Raw genomic sequence first — 20,404 nt, forward strand, 5'->3', positions numbered from 1 at the left:
GTCGCCTGGGCCATGTCCACGACTATATCGACTGAGCTACTCGGACTCTCGCTTCAGGACTTTGACGCTTAATTTCTCGAGAATGCCCTGATCGATTTTAAAACAAATTACATATTCTAAATCAGTAAGAGGGTCTCTATAATGTGTAAAAATTTCAAAAAAAAATATTAGAAAATAAAAAAGTCGAAAAATTCAATTTTTCAAAATTCCTTCTGGAGAAGACTGGAAGTGACGGCGGACATTTTTTAGACAATAGTGCACCAGAAAAACGTTAAATCTATCATCTCTAAAAATTTCAGCTCTATATCTTCAGTCGTTCTTGAGAAACGTCGCAGACAAATTTGACTTTAAAAAAATCGTTTAATGACGATAACTTCCGACCGGAAGTGAATTTTTAAAAACCGTTCCGGCGGTACAAACTTCATTTGACAAGGCACCATCCCTGAAAATTTGACTGAAATCGAGCAAGCCATCTCCGAGAAATCGCCTGCACAAAATCGGTAAGAAAAAAAAAAGAATAAGAATAATAAGAAAAGTGAAAAAGAAACATTACAATAATAGAAGGGTCTTCCGCTGAAGACGGAAGACCCTAATGAAAAAGAAACAATAGAATAACAAGAGGGTCTTCCGTTGAAAACGGACGACCCTAAAAAGAAACAATAGAATAACAAGAGGGTCTTCCGTTGGAAACGGAAGACCCTAAAAAAAACAATAGAATAACAAGAGGGTCTTCCGTTGAAAACGGAAGACCCTAAAAAAGGCTGTATCTAATGTTTTAGTAACCAAATTTGTATAAAGGGATTAAGAAAACGACTTATGAAATATTGGGATAACATACAACATAACGAAGTATGCAAAAATTATTCACAACACCTCCTATGGTTGCATACAGTAAACACAAAGAATAGGTGACATAATCATTAGATCCAAATTTAAACCAAATGAAGTTCAAAGAAATTAATTGATTTATGTATAAGGTGAACTCCTAACGAGGCGGGCCTTATTACAAATTTAAAATGACATGTGCTATTTATACCGCCGAAACACTCTTAATTGGTCATGAAATATAAGCAATTGAACAAATGCTTCATTAAGAGTGTCGGGTTCTAATAAGATTAAGACATGTCTGGATGTTAGGATGCCGTCTTTTTTTTAAATTGCTCTTGGGTTCTGTTTAATGTCATTAATAATTCACGTTGCAAGTAAAACTGACATGCTTTTTGTCAAAAGCGTTTGTCAATTAAGATAACGAGACTTTTTGACCTTTATATCCTCTGGTATTTTAATAGAACAAAAAGTAAGATTTGCCCATATTTGAGATTTGCCGGCATCTAAGAATTGTCGGCAAATCAAATATAACGCGTGGTTACTTTTTGCCGGCATTTCAGGAATTGCCGGCATATCAAACACAACTCGTGGTTACTTTTTGTCCGGCCCATATCGACTATCGTATATTCGGGATATACAAGGGGCAGGAATTACAGGCAGTAGGATGGTAAGATAAAATACGAGTCTGCTTCACAGTTTAGTGGGTACAGTTGACCTCTAAAGCAATTTCCTAGTAAACCCAAAGTAAACCCCGAGTAAATCCAAAGTAATCCCCGAATGGACCCAAATTTTCAAAAAGTAAAGCCAGAGTAAACCCCAAAAGTAAACCCGGGGTGTAGATGGGGTTCACTCTGGTGTTAGGTTGGGTCTGATCGGTACTGTACGTTGACGCTTTTAATAGGCGGTTACTCCAAAAAAAGTTTCAACGTAATATTTTGACTGACCTTTGTCCAATCAGATCGTAGTAGGGCGGAGTCAAGACATTGCTGCTTGAAAGCAAAATTTTTGTCTTGCCTAGATGTCCCAATTGTTAGCGCGGTGGCCGCTGTTCACCATGACTTAAAATTTTGGCATTTTTCAGACCCTAAAGATAATAACAGCTGGAAAGTTATTACTATCACAGCCAGCTTAGAAAATGCGGACTGTTTATTGGGAAGTTGTACCTTAGAGGTAAGTGTAATTTGATCCTGATAATGTCATAAGTTGTCCATCAAGTTCTTCTGAAATATCTAAGAAAAACACACAATAAAATGCTTTCTTTGGTGGTACATGGGATGAGAGATGGTAGCTATTATTGAAGAAAAAAATCAAATAACCCAGCGAGTTATGTAATTTTTTTTCTGCAATGATAGCTACATACTTTCAAAGGCCATACATGAATCACCAAAGAAACCTCTTTTGCTCACTTAAGCTGAAAGCTCAAGTGAGCTATTCTTATCACTTTTTGTCTGGTGTCTGTCTGTCCATCAGTCTATAAACTTTTTGTATTTTAGACTTCTTTAGAACCAATGGGCCAATTTTAACCATACTTGGTACAAAGCATATTATTTGGTAAAGGGGATTCAAGTTTGTTAAATTGAAGGGCCACATCCTTTTGCAAGGGAATATATTGAAGAATTATCTAAAATGTATTTTTTTAAAAATCTTCTCAAAAATAGTTTGGCCAGAAAAGGTGTAACTTGTGTGGAAGCAATGATTGTAGTGTAGATTAAAGTTTCTTCAAAATATGATCACCAGGGGTAAGGAGGGGGGTCTAATTTTCACATTGGAATATAGAGAAGACCTAAACTCAGAGATGATTTTTTATAAGAAGCGTGTCTGAAAATCAATATGGTGTATCATCAGACTAAACTATGTGACTATAATCAAAGAAAGATAACTCATACATTTTACTGGTGAATTATTAGATCAAAAGTGCAGCTTTCATATTTTCAAATGTTCAACACTAGATATTCATAGACAAAATTGAATCATCAAGTAATCAACATATATAATTGATGTTGCAGTCGATGTCCTAGGGCTTCAATAAAGATCAAATTTTGAAATAATTGTACTGAATTAAGATACATTTCGGTTTCTTTCCCATATGACTTAAAGTATTTGGCATTTTTCAGACCCTGGAGATAATAACAGCTGGGAAGTTACTACTATCACAGCCAGCTTAGAATCTACGGACTGTTTATTGGGAGGTTTGTACATTAAAGCTAAGTGTAATTTGATCCCCATAAAGTAATAAGTTGTTCATTAAATTTTTTGTTTATTAATTCTGAATTAAAAAAAAAAAGAATAAAATGCTTTCACTGATGGTACACGCAGTTGTGACAGTAGCTACCGTTGCAGATAAAAAACATAAATAACCTTGTTGTTTGTGTGATTTTTTTCTGTAATGATTTCTACCTTCATAGCACATATACGAATCACCCAAAAAACCCTTTTAAGCTCACCTAAGCTGGAAGCTGAAGTGAGCTCTTCTGATCACTTTTTGTCAGGCGTCTGTCTGTCCATCTGTCCATAAACTTTTTATACTTAGACTTCTCCAGAACCACTGGGTCAATTTTAACCACACTAAACCAAAGGCATTATTTGAAATAGGGAATTCAAGTTTGTTAAAATGAACGGCCATGTCATCTTTTAAGGGGAGGTAATTAAGAATTATTGAAATAATTATTATGTGTTGGTATTTTTAAAAATCTTCTTCTCAAAAACCGTTTGGCCAGGAAAGGTGTAACTTGTGTGGAAACATCTCCAGATAGTGTATATTGATGTTTGTTCAAATCATGATCCCCAGGGTTAGGGTAAGGTCACATGGGGTGGACTAATTTTTACCAAGGGATATATAGAGAAAAATCTCTATAAAGCTTATTCCAGAAACCAATTGTCCAGAAAAGCTTTAACTTGTGTGGAAGCATCCTCCGATATACCGTAGTTAATTCAAGTTTCTTCAAATCGTGAACCCCAAGTGTAGGGTGGGTCACATTGGAGGGGGGTCTTATTTTCACTTAGGAATATACAGAGAAACATCTCTAAAAATCTTATTCTCAGAAACCAATTGGCCAGAAAAGCTGTAACTTGTGTGGAAGCATCCTCAGATATAGCTGATTCAAATTTGAAGTAGGGTACCTGGGGTAGGGTGGGGGCCTCAATGTGAAGTCAAAATTTAAGATATTTTTATACTTGACATCTTCTACTAAATTGTCCAAATATTTTGTATTTGACTCCATAAAGCTGATTTTATTATGACTAAATTTTCTTAGGTGAGCAGTGTAATCCATGGGCCTCTTGTATCAATTATATTTGCATCTCTCTTTTTCTCTTAATTTCTCTCTAAATCTCAATTATCCAATAAAAGCAAGTTTGAAGGTTACCAGTTTTCTCGATACTGAGCATAGAAGGCATAGCTAATTCTTCCATATATGGGTAATATAAAACAGCTGTTAGGTCAGTCCATGCTATCCCTGTTGCTAAGTCACAAAATAATCCAAACTTTGATGAATACAGACTTACATGGACTGACCTCAGACCTCCAAGTAGTTATAGTAACCATGGTAACCTTTATATATGGAAGAATTGGCTGTTCCTTCGGTGAAACGTGCTGATCAACAATAACAATCAAATTTTACATGACCAGCTAAGGTAATTGATATTTATATATTTTTTATATATTTTGTTAAGAGAACTTTCTACCTCTGAGAAAAAAAATGTTTGTAATGTCAAGAGCCTATGTTATTGATGTAATTAACCAAACCTCATAATTGTACAGTTTATTTACATTTATCATTTAATATACACACATAAACAGTTTACATTACATTTAGATTTAACAGGGTAACATATATTTAATATAATAATATTACACACACAGTTTGATGGCATGCAATGTTTGAAGTTTTCAATAACATCTCTTGGTCTGTTGACAATCACACCCAATATATAAACACAGTTAGTTTACATTTAATGAATAAAACAATCACTCAGTTGACATACATTATGTAAACACAGTCAGTTACATGTAGTTTGTTAACATACTAGATGTAAAACAGTTTATTGACATGTTAATCAAACATGATATAATAACATGTAACATTTAGCTGTTGTCAGTTGAGAACTTAATTTAAATATAATTCAATATCATGAACTGTTTGATTATTACAAATCATGGTTTGTTTCATTTGTAATGTGGATTTCCTTCACTAATGTTACATGTATATACATAAACAAATAGTTTGATTATTATAAACACAGTTTGTTTATATGTTATATTGTATTTTCTTCACTTTACCTGTGTAGTACTCAGTCACAAAGAGGTTGTCTCTGGTGTCCACACTTAAACCACATGGATCCTTTAAATGACGGTTGTCAATGTAGCGGAGGAACTGTCCGTCCTGATCCAGGACGTGGATACGGTGGTTGTCAAAGTCTGTGGTCAGTATCCAACCCTGGCTGTCTGTTGTGATGCCGTATGGATAGAATGATCCATTGGTAGTAGAGGGAGGACCAGTGTAGGTAAATCGGAGTTCCCCGGCCTGATTGACCACCACTACTGCATGGGCTCCAGGGTCTGACACACATATATCTAGGTTCCTGTTTTCACTGATGTATTTATTGTTATAAAATCCACCAGATGAATAGAGAGGTTGTCCTTCGTCGTCGTACTGAATACTTTGTTTCTCTGTGGAGCCGGAGTAACACACAACTTTTGTTTGTTTATCATCATCACTGTCCATGCCAACCAGGAGGTCACCAGAGGAGGTACTACAAACACTGCGAGGTCTCCACCCCCGTACTCTGATCACTGTCTTTATCTGTGTATTCTTCACTATGTTCACAGTTCTATCTTTGTAATCAGTAAAGACTAGATCCCAACTCCTTGTCACTGCTATGTCCCGCGGAGAGTACCCTGACTTGGTTTGGACTGACTTCACAAGTTCCCCACTGAGGTTGTACAGTCTCATGATGTTGTCATCATAACTACACGTCCACATCTCCTCATCACTCAGACAGGACACACTGCGTAATCCTATACACTCGGTGTTTATCTGTGTGATGATATGTGGTACATCAATGAGCGGTCTGTCCGGGGGAGAGGACTCAGCACCGGGAGATTCCATGGTGTAACCGTGCTCTTCTGTTTTGATAGATGACTCTGACAGAGAACCAAACTGTTGATAAATCTTATCTTTGTTGATCTTCTGAGGGGTAAAACTTGCTATGGACACTGTGAGTTTAGGGGGCAATCTTCTGAATTCATCATTCCTGGATTTGTAGGCAGAGACACGGCTAACATCATTGGAGTGCAGTAACGCCTTCAGTTCAGCAATAGTCTGTGTGATTTCAGAAATGGTGTGTTTAATTTTATCTTCCTGTTTATTTAGCGCAGCCAGGTGTTTGGTGTCCATTACTTCCACGTTAGATTTCATGTCTCTGATAATGGTGTTTATTTCTCTGTGCAAGTCTTCTCCATGTTTGTCGATTTCTGTTGTTAATTTCTGGGAATTTTCATTCAGAGCAGATCTCTGGACTGGGTTAATGGATGCAATCTCTTGGTATTTGGGATAAATGGATTTCTCTAGTTCTTGTAAATCTTTTTGAATGATTTCTTTGCTTCTGTCAATCTTTTTAGTTATTTCAATAAATTTATGGCTTTGGTGTTTTTTAGAAGAAGCACATGTTGTACAAATAGGAATGTCACAATGTTCACAGTATTGTTCACATATTTTTAAGGAATGTTTTGGACATTTAAGAGTAGATCCTCTCTTTTCAAATGGCACCACTTTGTGTTCTTTGGATAGATCCGAGATATGGCTCCCCTCACAGGCTTTACACAGATATTTCTCACAAATAGCACAGTATACAGCGGGGCCCGGGGTCTCACAGAGATGACACCGTAACACATCCTGAAGGCTGTACTCAGGGTCCATGGTTAGACACTTTAATGCGATTTTAAGAAATATTCTGAAGCAAAAAAAAAAATAAATTAACCACAACTACTATACCATACTTCAGTAAATTATTCAATTATTTTTTATATAACTTGCATTTTGAAAGTGCAGAGGTACACAATAGTTCGCGGGTTTCTTGGTTATTATGACTTTTTTAACGCATTTTATTTTTTTTATTTCATTTTCCAATTTTTTAAAAAGAATTACTGATTAAGAAGCAAACCTCTACAGTCCAACATGGCGATTACGGTATTTTTCTTCCTGGTCTTGTTGGCCTTTGTGATCGTCACGTGATTAACTTATATATAGCAGGGGTGGAGTTATTTAGGTGGCATAACATCAAAACAAAGCAAACAATTCCCGAATTACCCTTTGACTTTGGTACGTTTCCGCCCGCGACAGGAGCTGACATTTTTGTAACATGAAAAATAATGTGTAAGATGTCTGACTTTCCCAGTTTTGTATTAATGGGGGGGGGGTGAAAAGGCCTGGGCTTGATTTTCAAGCACGTGTAACTTCGATGTAAACAAAGTCTGGTGTCTTGCAGGTTGCATCTGTGGTTTCTTATTATTTGTAAATGAAGTGTTGTTTAAAAAGATGTTAATAGGATTTGTCCTAAAAATTCCTTTTAAATTTATACCCTGTATCTAAAGGTGCGCACTTTTAGTAAGAATTTATGGCGAAATTTGTAGTGACACCAGCGCCAATAAGCTCCCTCGCGTAATTAATAATTCAATAAGACGCATAGTATAGATTAACTGTAATAGTAACACGTAGATTGATATCAGTGTAATAAGAAGAAAATTACTTTTGGAAAAAAAGTTTCTCAAACTTATTAAAATATTAAAATTTTAACAAGTTAACACGTTTGTTAATAAAGTGAAAGTTAAATGAGAAACAAAATTAATGTTGGTTCCGAAACATCCTTGAATTGGTGCCTCAACGTTTAGGGCGTAAAAAAAGTCTTATAAAAAAATCTAGTGATGTTATTGCTGCAAGGTCTAGCCTTCTCTAATTTTAGTATCAGCTATCCATATTTCAGAAGTTAACGCATATATGTGTCATAGAATATTACTTAAAAATTCTACTAATATTTTAAAAACAGTTTGAGCATATTCGTGGCTAGGAAGCTTCAATAAATTCAATAATCACCCGCATCTCCAATCTCAAAATGAATTATTATGCCAATTTTCTCAGCCCCCCCTTTATATCTCAGTGTTTTTAGCATTTTTATGTTTGGTATCTTTTTATATAAAGCAACAAAAACATTCGGAACAGTTTAAAGGGGGCATATAGTCACAATTTTGGTCAAATTCTATTTTTCTGATTTTATTGTTTACATGTACAATGCTTTAGGAATGCATTACTAATGGATATATCCCTCAAACTATTTTTAGAATCGGTAGGTCCACAAAGTAGTGCCTATAAGCAAAATAGTTCCTATACTTGCAAAATGTATTATACATGTACATGTACATTTATTCGGACATTTTAAATCAAAATGTTTGACCCTTATCAGAAAAGGGGATTTACAATTTTAAAAGAAAGTGTCAAAATTGAATTATCTTTTGAAGAAAAGAATTAAAATCGTTTGATGTAGGTTACACCCTTTTTCCAAATTTGTAAAATTCCAAACTTTTACTTTCATTTTTAGAGTTTTTTAATACCGACGCATTTTGCCGGAAAACGAATCTGACTTTACACTACAAAATTTGTTTTTGTTTTTGCTTTTTACCAAAATCGTTATCATACCCCTTTAGACAACGCACTTATCACGAATCGCTTAGGTTTTGCCATATCATTTTAGCGAACACCCCCCCCCCTCCCCCACACACACACACACTTCATTTACACAATTAGAGAGAGAATATGATGTCTTGCGTCTTTGCAATTTTATATTTTTATGTCAGTATATAATAACACTAAACAAACAGTTGATTTTGTTTTTCAAATCTCTCCAGGTGAAAGACTTTAAGAATATTCACAGATCAAATTTGAGGTGACCAGCTGCAAGGTCAGAAAGTGAAAGTGAAAGATTACAAATCATAAAAACAGAAAAATAAAATTTGACTAAAATCGTGACCATGCCCCTTTGAGTCAAATATAAAAATAAAAGCCTGTGAGGGAGTGGTTAGTGTGGGAATTTGTTCAAATTTACACATTTCTACCAGCAATATAGTAATATAACCAAGAAATGTCCTAGTAAAAAGAAAGTTATTGATTTTTGTTTTCATGGCTTGCCGTAGGATGTTCGACTATGTAATTGTCTTTCCCTTCATCACGTTGCAATCAATATTCTTTTTCTCTTTCGTTGTATCACTGAGGTTTGAAATTCCTTGCTTCAATAACATGCAGTAATTGAGTGAAATTTCAATCATTTGTGTATTCAGCACTTTTTTTTCTTTATTTGCTCCGACAGCCAATGGAAGTGAAATTCAAAACGCTCTGCTGAAAATAACTGGTCAACGAACAGTTCCGAACGTGTTTGTGGCCGGACAACATCTAGATAATTATTTATTGGATCGTATCAAAGAAAAATGTTTTATTTTGGACGCTGTTTGAAATTTAGATTATCGTGATTTTATCAATATTTGTTGAATACCAATATCCTTGGATTTTATGGTTGATTTGATCCACCAAATTAAATCGTCATCAGAGTGTGATTTCTAATAATGTATTAATAACGTATTGAAAATGTAATTTTCACTTAATCTATGAAAAATAATGTCTATGAATATTAATGAAGCACAGTATGAGGTGATCATGTTCATTGGTAATTTTTATTGATGTACGAGGAGACAATCGATTGATATTCTTGTATACATGTACAAGTACTTAAAAATTAGTTGATTTTGTGACTCTCTACCTATACCTCTTTATACGTATAACGTTTGACCCCTTTATATGGATCCAATGTTTGATCAGTTGACTGCTCAGTGATGATATTCTACGACAGAAAATGGAGTTGCCGGGAGAAAATGCCATCAGACATATGATCAAATTTGGAAATAATTGGTGATAGTTCAAAATAAATTAGTTTTAAAAATAATTTTTGTCTCAGTTCTAATATAATATTATGTCATAGTTTTTGCAAATATCAAGAATTGAGGCAACTTCTCCCCCCCCCCCCCACCTCCAATAATAAATATCAAATAAATACAAAAGACCACAAAAACAGTGCCAATGATAACATAAGAAAAGGCATATCATATTCAGGAGACTGGCTGTTCATCAAATTAACCATCAGGTTTGTCCGAAACTTTGAAATATGATATTTTTGGCCATTCACTAACTTTTTGTAAAGAAAAAATCCAAATATTTTAGCTTAAAAATTTGAATGTTTTCCTAAATCTTTATACAGAACTCTTCTTTTCATTGAGGTTAGATTAGTCTTATAATTAGTCTTATAATGTTCATGACCATTGAGCCCTTTGTAATTTGAATTATAGAAGGAATAAAAATATGGTCTTAGACGTGTTCCAAAATAATTCTAAATGAGAGCATACTAATATGACGTCTTCCATCTGTCTTAAGGATGTATCTTCCAGATACTACTGACAGTGTCTGTTTCTTTGTCCAAATAAGACAATTTCATGGACATCCCTATTTTAGTTAAGTGTTGTAATTTTGTATATATGACAATTAGAAAAATTAACATTAAAAAATTAAGGATATCTAACTATTCTAGATACAAACAAATTGATGAATAATTCTGCAATATTTTTGTTCAATGAGATTTTTAATGATAATCATAATAATGATACAAACTTATAATGAATCATGGAAAGTAGGCGTGGATGAGGAGGCAGCAAAGTAAGAGGAAGGGTGGTCTTACAAAACATAGGAGGGAGGGGTTACACATATATATATGTGTAAACGTTTAAAGAAGTTTATAGATTCTCCCAAGGATCTTTAAAGTTTTGAAGGCCTCTCCCAAGGATGTTGATGATGGTAATGGATTCTCACAGTTCTTAATGGTGGTTTGGCAAAAGATGGTGAATTTCAACGGCAGACTGTTTGAAAAAGGGAAGAAATGTATAAATATTGCTTACATAAATGACGAAACATATAATCAAAATTTTCAACATAAATTTAGACACTGTCACATTAATACATTGATACACAAACTTGTCTCATTATTAAATGTAAAGAAAGGATCTTAAAAAGGTGGTTGAGGTAAAAATAAAAATTATGATCTTTAATCTAAAGTAGTCAACCTTACATACATGTAAACATATAACGTCAAATGTAATACATACATAGTCTTATCATGAAATCTTACCATGAAACGATAAATTCGAATAAATTTTCAAAATTCTGTAAATTATAAATGTATTTTGTAACCGTTCAATTATACCATAAGGGAAAGAATTCTATGGAAATAATGCAATTTCTACATGTACTCAACAGTATACATGTATATACATTTTTACTGTGCATTTTTATCAGAATTGTGCAATTAAGATGCAACCTGTAAACTTTAAACAAACTTGTTGAACGATTTCTGTTGAAATATTTCAAAAAAGAGTATTTGAGCAACAAAGATAGCTTACTTTAAGAAAGATATAAGCTAGGAACGTTTCACTCCAGAACGGAAAGAACACACAAAATAAACTTTGAATGACTTTGTATTCTTTTACAAGTGGAGTAAACAACCATATGCATCTAACATGTTGTTTGACACTTAACTAAATAAAAAAAGTGAATGAATGTTTATTCCTCTCAAACCATGAGGTACAAAAACAGAAATATTTACAAATGTACAAATACAGGGTGAATTTAGGAAGAGTACAGAGTTAAATAAATCGAGCTAATATTTTTTAACAAATATGGACAATTTTGTTAATGAATCAATGTCATTGGTATTCATAAGGTTCCCAAATTTATAAGTATTAACATTTGTTGAATCTTTTTCTTCAATTAATTTGCTGCGGAATAAAGAAAAATGCCTGGCATTCCATAACATAGTGGCATTTGTCACCCAAAGTGTTTTTATTACATAATAAAAAAAAAATCTATGACATCTTTCTATGTTATTCCATCTCCCAGTTTCAATAAGTAATTTATGATTAGAGGTTCTAAATTTTGTAAATATGAATCTTAGATCATTTGGAAGATTCTTGAGATAAATTTCCTGTCCAAAGCTTTTCTTAAAGATTCTGTAATTAAAACATTTGGGTAAATTTTCTACACTCCTGTACCAATCTTGTAAAAACTGATTTATGAGTGTCTCTTTAACAATAGATTTTAGCCATTTGGTACTAGAAAACATTGATTAATTCAGACATAGAAAAAACCACATGAGTTAAGAATATCTCTAACATATTTCAGCCATGGGTACATAAACAAACCCTCAGAAAAAACATTTATAAAAATAGCGATACAATATATGCGTAAGTTAACAATCATGCACCTCTAAAAGTTTAGCCCAGTAAGTTATTATCCGTACAGTCTTTGAAGAATGTGAATTTGGCAACGATATTTCGGAGGCGATCGTTTAATTCATTATATTTACCCATCCGATGTACTTTCTCGAAGGAGATCTCATAATCCGGTTTGAATATTGGTTGGATGAAGTCTTGCAGAATCGCTTCCATATTTCCACCCCTCTGCAAAGTCGATCACCCCAATTACAAGCAGAAACTCTTAATAATCTTAAGGAGAATATGGTAGTTTTTTGCCAGCTGCTTTGTTTTGATTGCATCTTCGGGCAGGCACGTAATTGCATTCTTGAAAGTAATGCGAAACCTAAAACAAATATGGGTGACCCCCCTGTTGTTACGTGCTTCCTCAGTATGTAATTGTGTTGTAATTGTGTGACATTTCGCTATACACCTCTGATTTTAATTTTTCAAGCCATTGAATTGTCATGATATTAACTTAGCCCACTATAAATACAAAAAATAAAAATAAAAGCCTAATAACAGGTAAAGACTTACAAGGTGACATGATCGATTGACAAAGTCACTATCATAGAAAATATGTCGTAATTATGAATTTCTGATCTGGTACAGCTTAAATATTGCATGAATAGGATTAAATCTCTGCAGAATTACACCCGTCCCCTCAGAGACGAGAGAGAGAGAGAGAGAGAGAGAGAGAGAGAGAGAGAGAGAGAGAGAGGATTAATATACATGTATAATAATATAGAAAAAATGTAACCGAAGAAGTATGTTCTCGGTAACATCTGCTTGCTCGTACAGATCATTTCTTCAAAATCATGGTGGCAAAACGCAGGTACGAAAAAATAAATCATATACACCAATCCTAACTGAAATCTATCTCTTTTAATCTCGATTCAAATGGCTTTTAAATCTGTCTTTAAATGCCATACGTCAAACTACACATGTTCATTATTTGTCTGATTGAATCAATATCGGAGGTGAGGGTTTTTGTTAGATCATACTGTTTATATGGTGGCAATTTAAAACAAAACAGTTGGCAGTCAGCATTGAAAACTTAACAATCCCTGTTATCTGAGATCTTTGTTACAACTAAACCCAATTACTTTGGTGTATAAGAACATTGTCTTTTTGTTTTATCTGTTTAATGAACAATGAACACAGTCACGTAAATCAAAATCAATATACGTTTAAGTACCTTGAAGTTAATCGCTGGACGATGGACTTATCTAATACACCATTGATAAATGCACATTACATAGGATATAAAAAATAATGTATAAGACAGAACCAATCTTAATATTACGTGTAAATTCTGTATAAAAGTGATTTTTTTTAATTTGTCACTTTGTGTAGTGAGAAAGTCATGGAATCGGATTTAGAATTCATTCTAAAAACCTACATCCTCCAGAAGAACCCCCTACCTCTTGATGAGATCGAAAAGGTGTTAAAGGAGGAAACTGCCTCAAAGGAAAATTTACAAGCATCAATACAAATCCCACAACCTTATTTAGTAAAAAAAACTATCAGCTTTCAAAGTGTACATGGTGATTTGGGTTCCATGATGACGCGTTCATTTAAAATTGTAATTTCTTTGCACTGATTTTCCATTTTCACAATTATATACCATATCAAAAGTGAAACAGGTTGGCACTGCATCGAATACAAGTGTAAATGTGGACACTGCATCAAAAGCAAGAGTAAACAATACCCATACACATTTTGCACAACCTACTGTAAATGTACACATATTACATTTGGCTGTGTATTATTTTTTTATAGTATTTTTGGCGAAAAGTGGCTTCCGCTAAATCAAGTTTATCACCATAAAATATCATGCATTTATGTATGAAAGAGGTGCATCTAGAAATCATTGCATTTAACTCTACGCTAACTTTTTGAAAACCCAATATCCGCCAAATACCATACACGCCAAAACAACATATTAAGTGAACATATACATGTGTTGAGGTTTCCATGTTGGGAGTCCATGATGTCATGTCTAATGATAATGTTTGTTGAAGCTGCTTGGTCGAGTTGTAGAGGAAGCGAATTAAAGCTGTAAGGCAATGATGTAATTAATATGCATATGCATGTCAATTTGATGGATATCGCAGTGGATAAATATTTTAATAAAAATTATATGAATAACGCTGCATGCTCAAAAAACTGTTACAAAACAACCCTTCGAAAAACAGACAAATCACCCCAAAGCAGATTCACCCAGACATTGTGATATATTTAGTATTATGACATTTTGGCCTTCACAATAAAACAAACTTTTGAAAGTGGTGGGTTAAAAGAACATACATCCATGTGTACAATACCTTAATCTCCATTGGGATTGTATTAGTATGTTTACAAGTTTACATTTTTTATCCAGGTAAACACATTGGGAACTTTTAACATGATACGTCAGGCGGTGATTCTGAGGGCACGGAACGTGCCCAATGAGGACAAGGCCAGAGGGGTGATCATCAATACCTCCAGCGTCGCCGCATTTGACGGACAGATGAGTGAGGTGGCTTATGCAGCGAGTAAAGCTGCAATCGCAGGAATGACACTACCATTAGCTCGAGACATTAAGATGTTTGGGAGTTTGGAATCCGAGTGTGTACAATCTGTCGAGGTAATGTTGCGTATAGTGCATGTATAAAGGTAATTGTGTGTACACTATGTACAGGTAATGTTGTGTACAGTTCATGTTTACAGGTAATGTTGTGTAGGCATGTACAAGTAATGGTGTGTACAGTATGTACACGTAATGTTGTGTACAGTGCATGTTTACATGTAATGTTGTGTAGGTATGTACAGGTTATGTTGTGTACAGTATGTACAGATAATCTTGTGTACAATATGTACAAGTAATGTTGTGTACAATATGTACAAGTAATGTTGTGTACAATATGTACAGTTAATGTTGCGTACAATATGTACAGGTAGTGTTGTGTACAGTATGTACATGCAATGTTGTGTACAGTTAGTACATGTAATGTTGTGTACATTATGTACAGGTAATGTTGTGTACAATATGTACAAGTAATGTTGTGTACAGTATGTACAGGTAATGTTGTGTACAATATGTACATGTAATGTGTACAGTATGTACATGTAATGTTGTGTACAATATGTACAGGTTATGTTGTGTACAGTATGTATGTTTAATGTTGTGTACAATGTCTACTGGTAATGTTGAGATGATGACTGGTCAACATCCTGTGTAAGATTGGATGATGTCATTGTGTGGTATAAGTCTCTTATTCGATGATGTCAGAATTTGATAACTCTCTAATTGGTAATTTTAATGGAACCATTGACCAATTTATTTCTAGGTGTATTCGACACTCCTTTGCTAGCAGCCTTGCCACAGAAAGCAATTGATGCCCTGACCAAAACAGTTGTTTTTCCTCAGAGACTTGGAAAACCGGATGAATTTGCACTAATGTTTCTAACAATTGTTGAAAATCCTTATCTGAATGGAGAAACAAACCGATTGGATGGAGCTCTTGGAATGGTATGACAGTCCTCAATTCCTATTGGATCAGTATTGCTTATTGTGATGTCATAGACTGAGAGCACTGTAAACTGAGAGCATTGTGAAGTTTTGATTGGGCGAATTAATGCAAAATGACAACAAATCACATGAAAGTTGTGAACAAAGATTTTTTGTTTCATTGCTGTAATGTGATCCAAGAAATTATACAAGATGAAAATGCTATAATGTGTTTTTGATAACACAGTTTTGTACAATAAATATTTGAAAAATGAACGAATTTTTCACTTGGTTTATTTCATTGTTAAATTATGGTCCTTGCTCACTAGGACCATGCACAGGTGCTTGGGTCTCCATATATGCATACGTATGATACCTTATATCCATATTAATTACCAGTATTAAATGTATATCAGATATCATACATATGCATATAATGAAGGGAGATTTTTTTATCTGAATCATTTTGAAAATTCAACATGAATGTAGAAGCTTCGAAATCATTTTACGGTAAAAATAATTCTACCACAGTTGAATTGAAACTCTATTACCAAAATGACAAATCAGTATTTTTAAAATAAATATTGTTTACAAAATATTGGAATAATTTTACAACAGAATTAATGTAAGACAGTTTCTCCTTTGCTTTTTCCCACTCTTTTCATGCTTTTTTTTATTATAATATTTAAAATGTAAATTATAAAAAACAAACTAATATTTTAATTACATTCAAAAATTGGATTTTGCACTGTATTTTAAAGCTAGCTGCTTTCTAGAGTGGCTGCTGTCCATGATAAGAAATTTTGTTTGGAATTTATAAGTGTAGACATACTTATTTTGAGTAAAAGAAAGAATTTCTCGATCAGATTTTAATTTTCTTTAATTTCGTGCAATTTAATGTACATGTAAATATATATATTAAGTATGTTTAAAAAGTAATTAATCATTTATTTCGTACATGGTTTTACTTGAATTCGTGTACATGTACGTACATAAAAAATGTTTAGTATTCGCATTTTACAGTCTTTTTAACGGGCAGATACAATCTGATTAAAATCAGATCCTCGATCCGCTTCTTTTTTATCGCCACTACAAGAGGTGTAACAACAATAGAAAAGAAAAGGAGCGGATCAAGGATCAGATTTTAATCAGATTGTGGTCAGATGATTCTTATTATATACATTAGCTGCAATAATGTAGCCCTCTCCTGATTTTTTTATGTACTTGAATTGAACGGTACTTTGTTTTTAAGTGGAGAATAGCAGAATAGATCAAATATAATTAAAAATTTTGGTTACCATTTTTTGAACTAATACTGTCTGCAAAATATTGCCATTTAGATGTTTGTAAATGTAGATATTAGATTTCGATTTAAATTGAATTTAAGCTTTTAATCGTGTAAGGCTTTCTGTGTAAATCCTTAACTTTACAATCGTAATTCAAAATACCTTCATTCAATCATTAACAATTTATAGTCTTCAGGTAAATAACATCTGATACAACTTAAATTCATATGTCTCCCGAAAATAAGTAACCGTGTGGGATTTTAATTGGAAGGGAGTTAAAGGTTTAGAATTGACCGACACACACTTTATAAGACAACACTACATGATATCTGGAAAAATTGTTCTTATGACAGCTGTATTAATTTTTTTGATAAACAAAACTGTCTTATAGTTATTATATGTATATGGTAAGTTGTCTGTCAGAACCATCGAAACCTCAATAATTCCAGTTATCTTGTTTCAAACTACACTCGATATCTCTGCCACTCTGTGTAATGACAAAGATAATGGAAGCGGATTAAAATTTCACTTAAGATGATGTCCAAAGCATCAAGAGCTCTAAAACCAGAAAGATATACTTGTAAATTGATGACAACAAATGTATCAGAACCTTATTTTCCATTTTCTCAATCTGTTAAGAATGACAACCCATCACCCTGTTTTGTATTACTATCACGGTTTACCAAAGGTAAGAATAACAAGGAGTGTTGTCCATTCTACGGTTGTCCATCTCCATCAATGAGATAATAAAACTGAAAGTTGTGATATTGCCATCAGTTGTATGCACGCCTTTTTGTTTCTGTTACTTTTTGACAAATTTTAACAAAAATTTTAAAATACGATAAAGTGGGTGATTTTTGGAAAAAAAGAAGACATACAATACTAAGAACACGAAAGATAATTTATTCTTAATAATATATAAAAATAGGGATTCTGGTGCAGCAACAGTGGACTCCCAGTGTGGCCATTGGTACCTGTAAAAGATGGAAAAAGAAAAAATAAGTAAAATTAAAAAGGAAAACAAAAGAAATAAGGTTTGCATGTTATCATTCACCCCACTCGCCAGACTTGGTGTGAAGAATAATCCTTGGCATAACTTTTTATTACAGTACAAGATTTTTGTAGAGTCTGATACATGTAGCGAGAAATACAGGACTACTCAGTTCATTCGTAGAAGCTAAATACAGAAGATTTTGTATACAGAAAGACAGTCAGGCGGAAAGATATATGGACAAAAATCCAAGACGGAAAGCAGAAGAAACATTGTGTTTTGATCTTCGGGGGGGGGGGGGGGCTATAATCTAGGAAATTCGTAATAAGTGCTTGGTTCAAACTGTTCCGTGTGTTGCTGTTGCTTTGTTTAAGAAGGAGACCAAACTTAATAATGCTAGAAGGTAATATATGGTAGGTAAAAAGGTAAAATATAATATTGCCAAAATTGCGCAAAAATCCTCCTGATATTTAAAAAAACCACATGTGGATCCAGGAAGGCATGCTACTTTTTTACGTCAGTGCCACATGAGCTTGAAAATTAAGCCCGGGCCTTTTATTTTTTTAGTAAACCACATCATAAGTTATTTTATTTACTTTTGTTAACTTTTATTAATTATTCCATGTTTTTCCTCATCAAAAAAAGACGTAATTGGTATAACTGTAAGATTGTATTGTCCATAACCGTCCTGTTGTTTTGATAATGGTTCGCTTGATGTTTTATAAACAATTAAAGAAATTGAGACCTTAATTAATTGGCTCATTCAGAAGCTAAGCAGATGATTATCACCTATTCTATCTTTGAAGACTTTACATAACACGATCCTTTGATCTCTTAATGAGATATATACGGAGATTTCATAATTATAATTAATATGGTTATATTATGAGTTGAAATTTAAAATAATTACAAAATTATAACAGAAGAATATAAAATAAATTAACATTAAAAAATTAAATATTAAATCAATTCACAAGTCTTCGTATCGCTATGTTGCAACCACTATTGAAATAAAACCACTATTGAAATAAATTATTTCAATAGTGGTTGGGAATGCATTTCATTAGAAAAATCACTTTGCAACCACTATTGAAATAAAACCACTATTGAAATAAATTATTTCAATAGTGGTTGGGGAATATTTCATTTGAAGAATCACTTTGCAACCACTATTGAAATACAATTACTATCGAAGTAATTATATCAATAGTAGTTGGGGATGCATTTCATTTTAAGAGTCACTTTACAGTCACTTTTAAAGACTAATGTTTAATTATTTTTTTTTTTTGTATACGAGAATGAACTTTTTAGAAATATTACTTTGTTATTACTATTGTAACGCAAGAAACGCTTTATCTAACGAACAATATCAGATACAAAATGTAGGTATTATACTTGCATATTTTACGGTATTAATAATCAAGACTAAAAGGAAATATGGTATAATGTTACAATTTTCACGGATGTGCAAAAATATATAACCAATTCACGCAAATTAAAATGCAAACAATTTTTTTTTCGAACAAACGATTGATTTCAAATTCACAATAAAGGTATTGAAGACTTATATTTTACAGTAATTATAACCGAGACTATCAATTTAACGTACCTTTTTCGGATTTTTACTGTTGTGCAGATATAAAAAAAAATCTCGTAGAATGATGTATAGATTTGTTTTCATATTCTTTTCTTTACCTTTTTCTTTCTATAGATATAAAATGTGAAAATCGTACATTATTTGTACAAGAATTAACACATTGGAAATTACCGGAACTTCAACTCAAACCCCCTGTATATTAAAATAAATCAATTAAGGATACATGTAATTATAAACATTAATATTAAGATAAATTATTTCAATTAGTGATGAATTTTATTAGGACCACTATTGAAATAAATTATTTCAATAGTGGTTGGTGATGAATTTTATTACGACCACTATTGAAATAAATTATTTCAATAGTGGTTGGTGATGAAGTTTATTACGACCACTATTGAAATAAATTATTTCAATAGTGGTTGATGATGAATTTTATTACGACCACTATTGAAATAAATTACTTTTATAGTGGTTGGTAATGAGTTTTATTACGACCACTGTTGAAATAAATTACTTCAATAGTGGTGGGTTATGAAGCTTATCATGAGAAATAATTTGCAACCACTTTTGAAATACAAACACCATTTAAAATATTATATAACATATATCATTATAATAATCTTTATTGAAATACATTATGATAATCGTAATTGTATAGATGTATTTCAGTACAAGAATAACTGTGCAGTATTGGCAATAAATTTCATTTTACACATCACATTTATGATATTTTTTTGTATAGGTCGTGGATGTACTTCATTTCAAGTATCAATTTGCAAAAAGTAATTCGATATTTTTTTTATAAATTATATATAATTGTTATTTCATTTTATATATATATATATATATATATATATATATATAT

The 20,404-nt window shown here is 32.8% G+C and overlaps 2 protein-coding genes across 2 annotated transcripts; one reads left to right on the plus strand and one right to left on the minus strand.

Moving 5' to 3' along the window:
* Positions 1–4,681: 4,681 nt before the first annotated feature.
* On the minus strand, positions 4,682–6,746 carry LOC128159469 (tripartite motif-containing protein 3-like). Its single transcript, XM_052822583.1, has one exon. It carries the CDS (start codon positions 6,744–6,746, stop codon positions 5,076–5,078), a length of 1,671 nt encoding a protein of 556 aa, XP_052678543.1. The 3' UTR covers positions 4,682–5,075.
* Positions 6,747–13,535: 6,789 nt separating this feature from the next.
* LOC128161110 (3-hydroxyacyl-CoA dehydrogenase type-2-like) lies at positions 13,536–15,900 on the plus strand. The gene is made up of 4 exons (XM_052824349.1): positions 13,536–13,682; positions 14,553–14,798; positions 14,896–14,905; positions 15,502–15,900. The coding sequence occupies exons 1-4, from the start codon at positions 13,536–13,538 to the stop codon at positions 15,687–15,689; spliced, it is 591 nt and encodes a 196-aa protein (XP_052680309.1). The 3' UTR covers positions 15,690–15,900.
* Positions 15,901–20,404: the final 4,504 nt, after the last annotated feature.

Source organism: Crassostrea angulata, chromosome 8 (genome assembly GCF_025612915.1).
Source record: "Crassostrea angulata isolate pt1a10 chromosome 8, ASM2561291v2, whole genome shotgun sequence".
In the NCBI taxonomy this organism is placed as follows: Eukaryota; Metazoa; Mollusca; class Bivalvia; order Ostreida; family Ostreidae; genus Magallana; species Magallana angulata.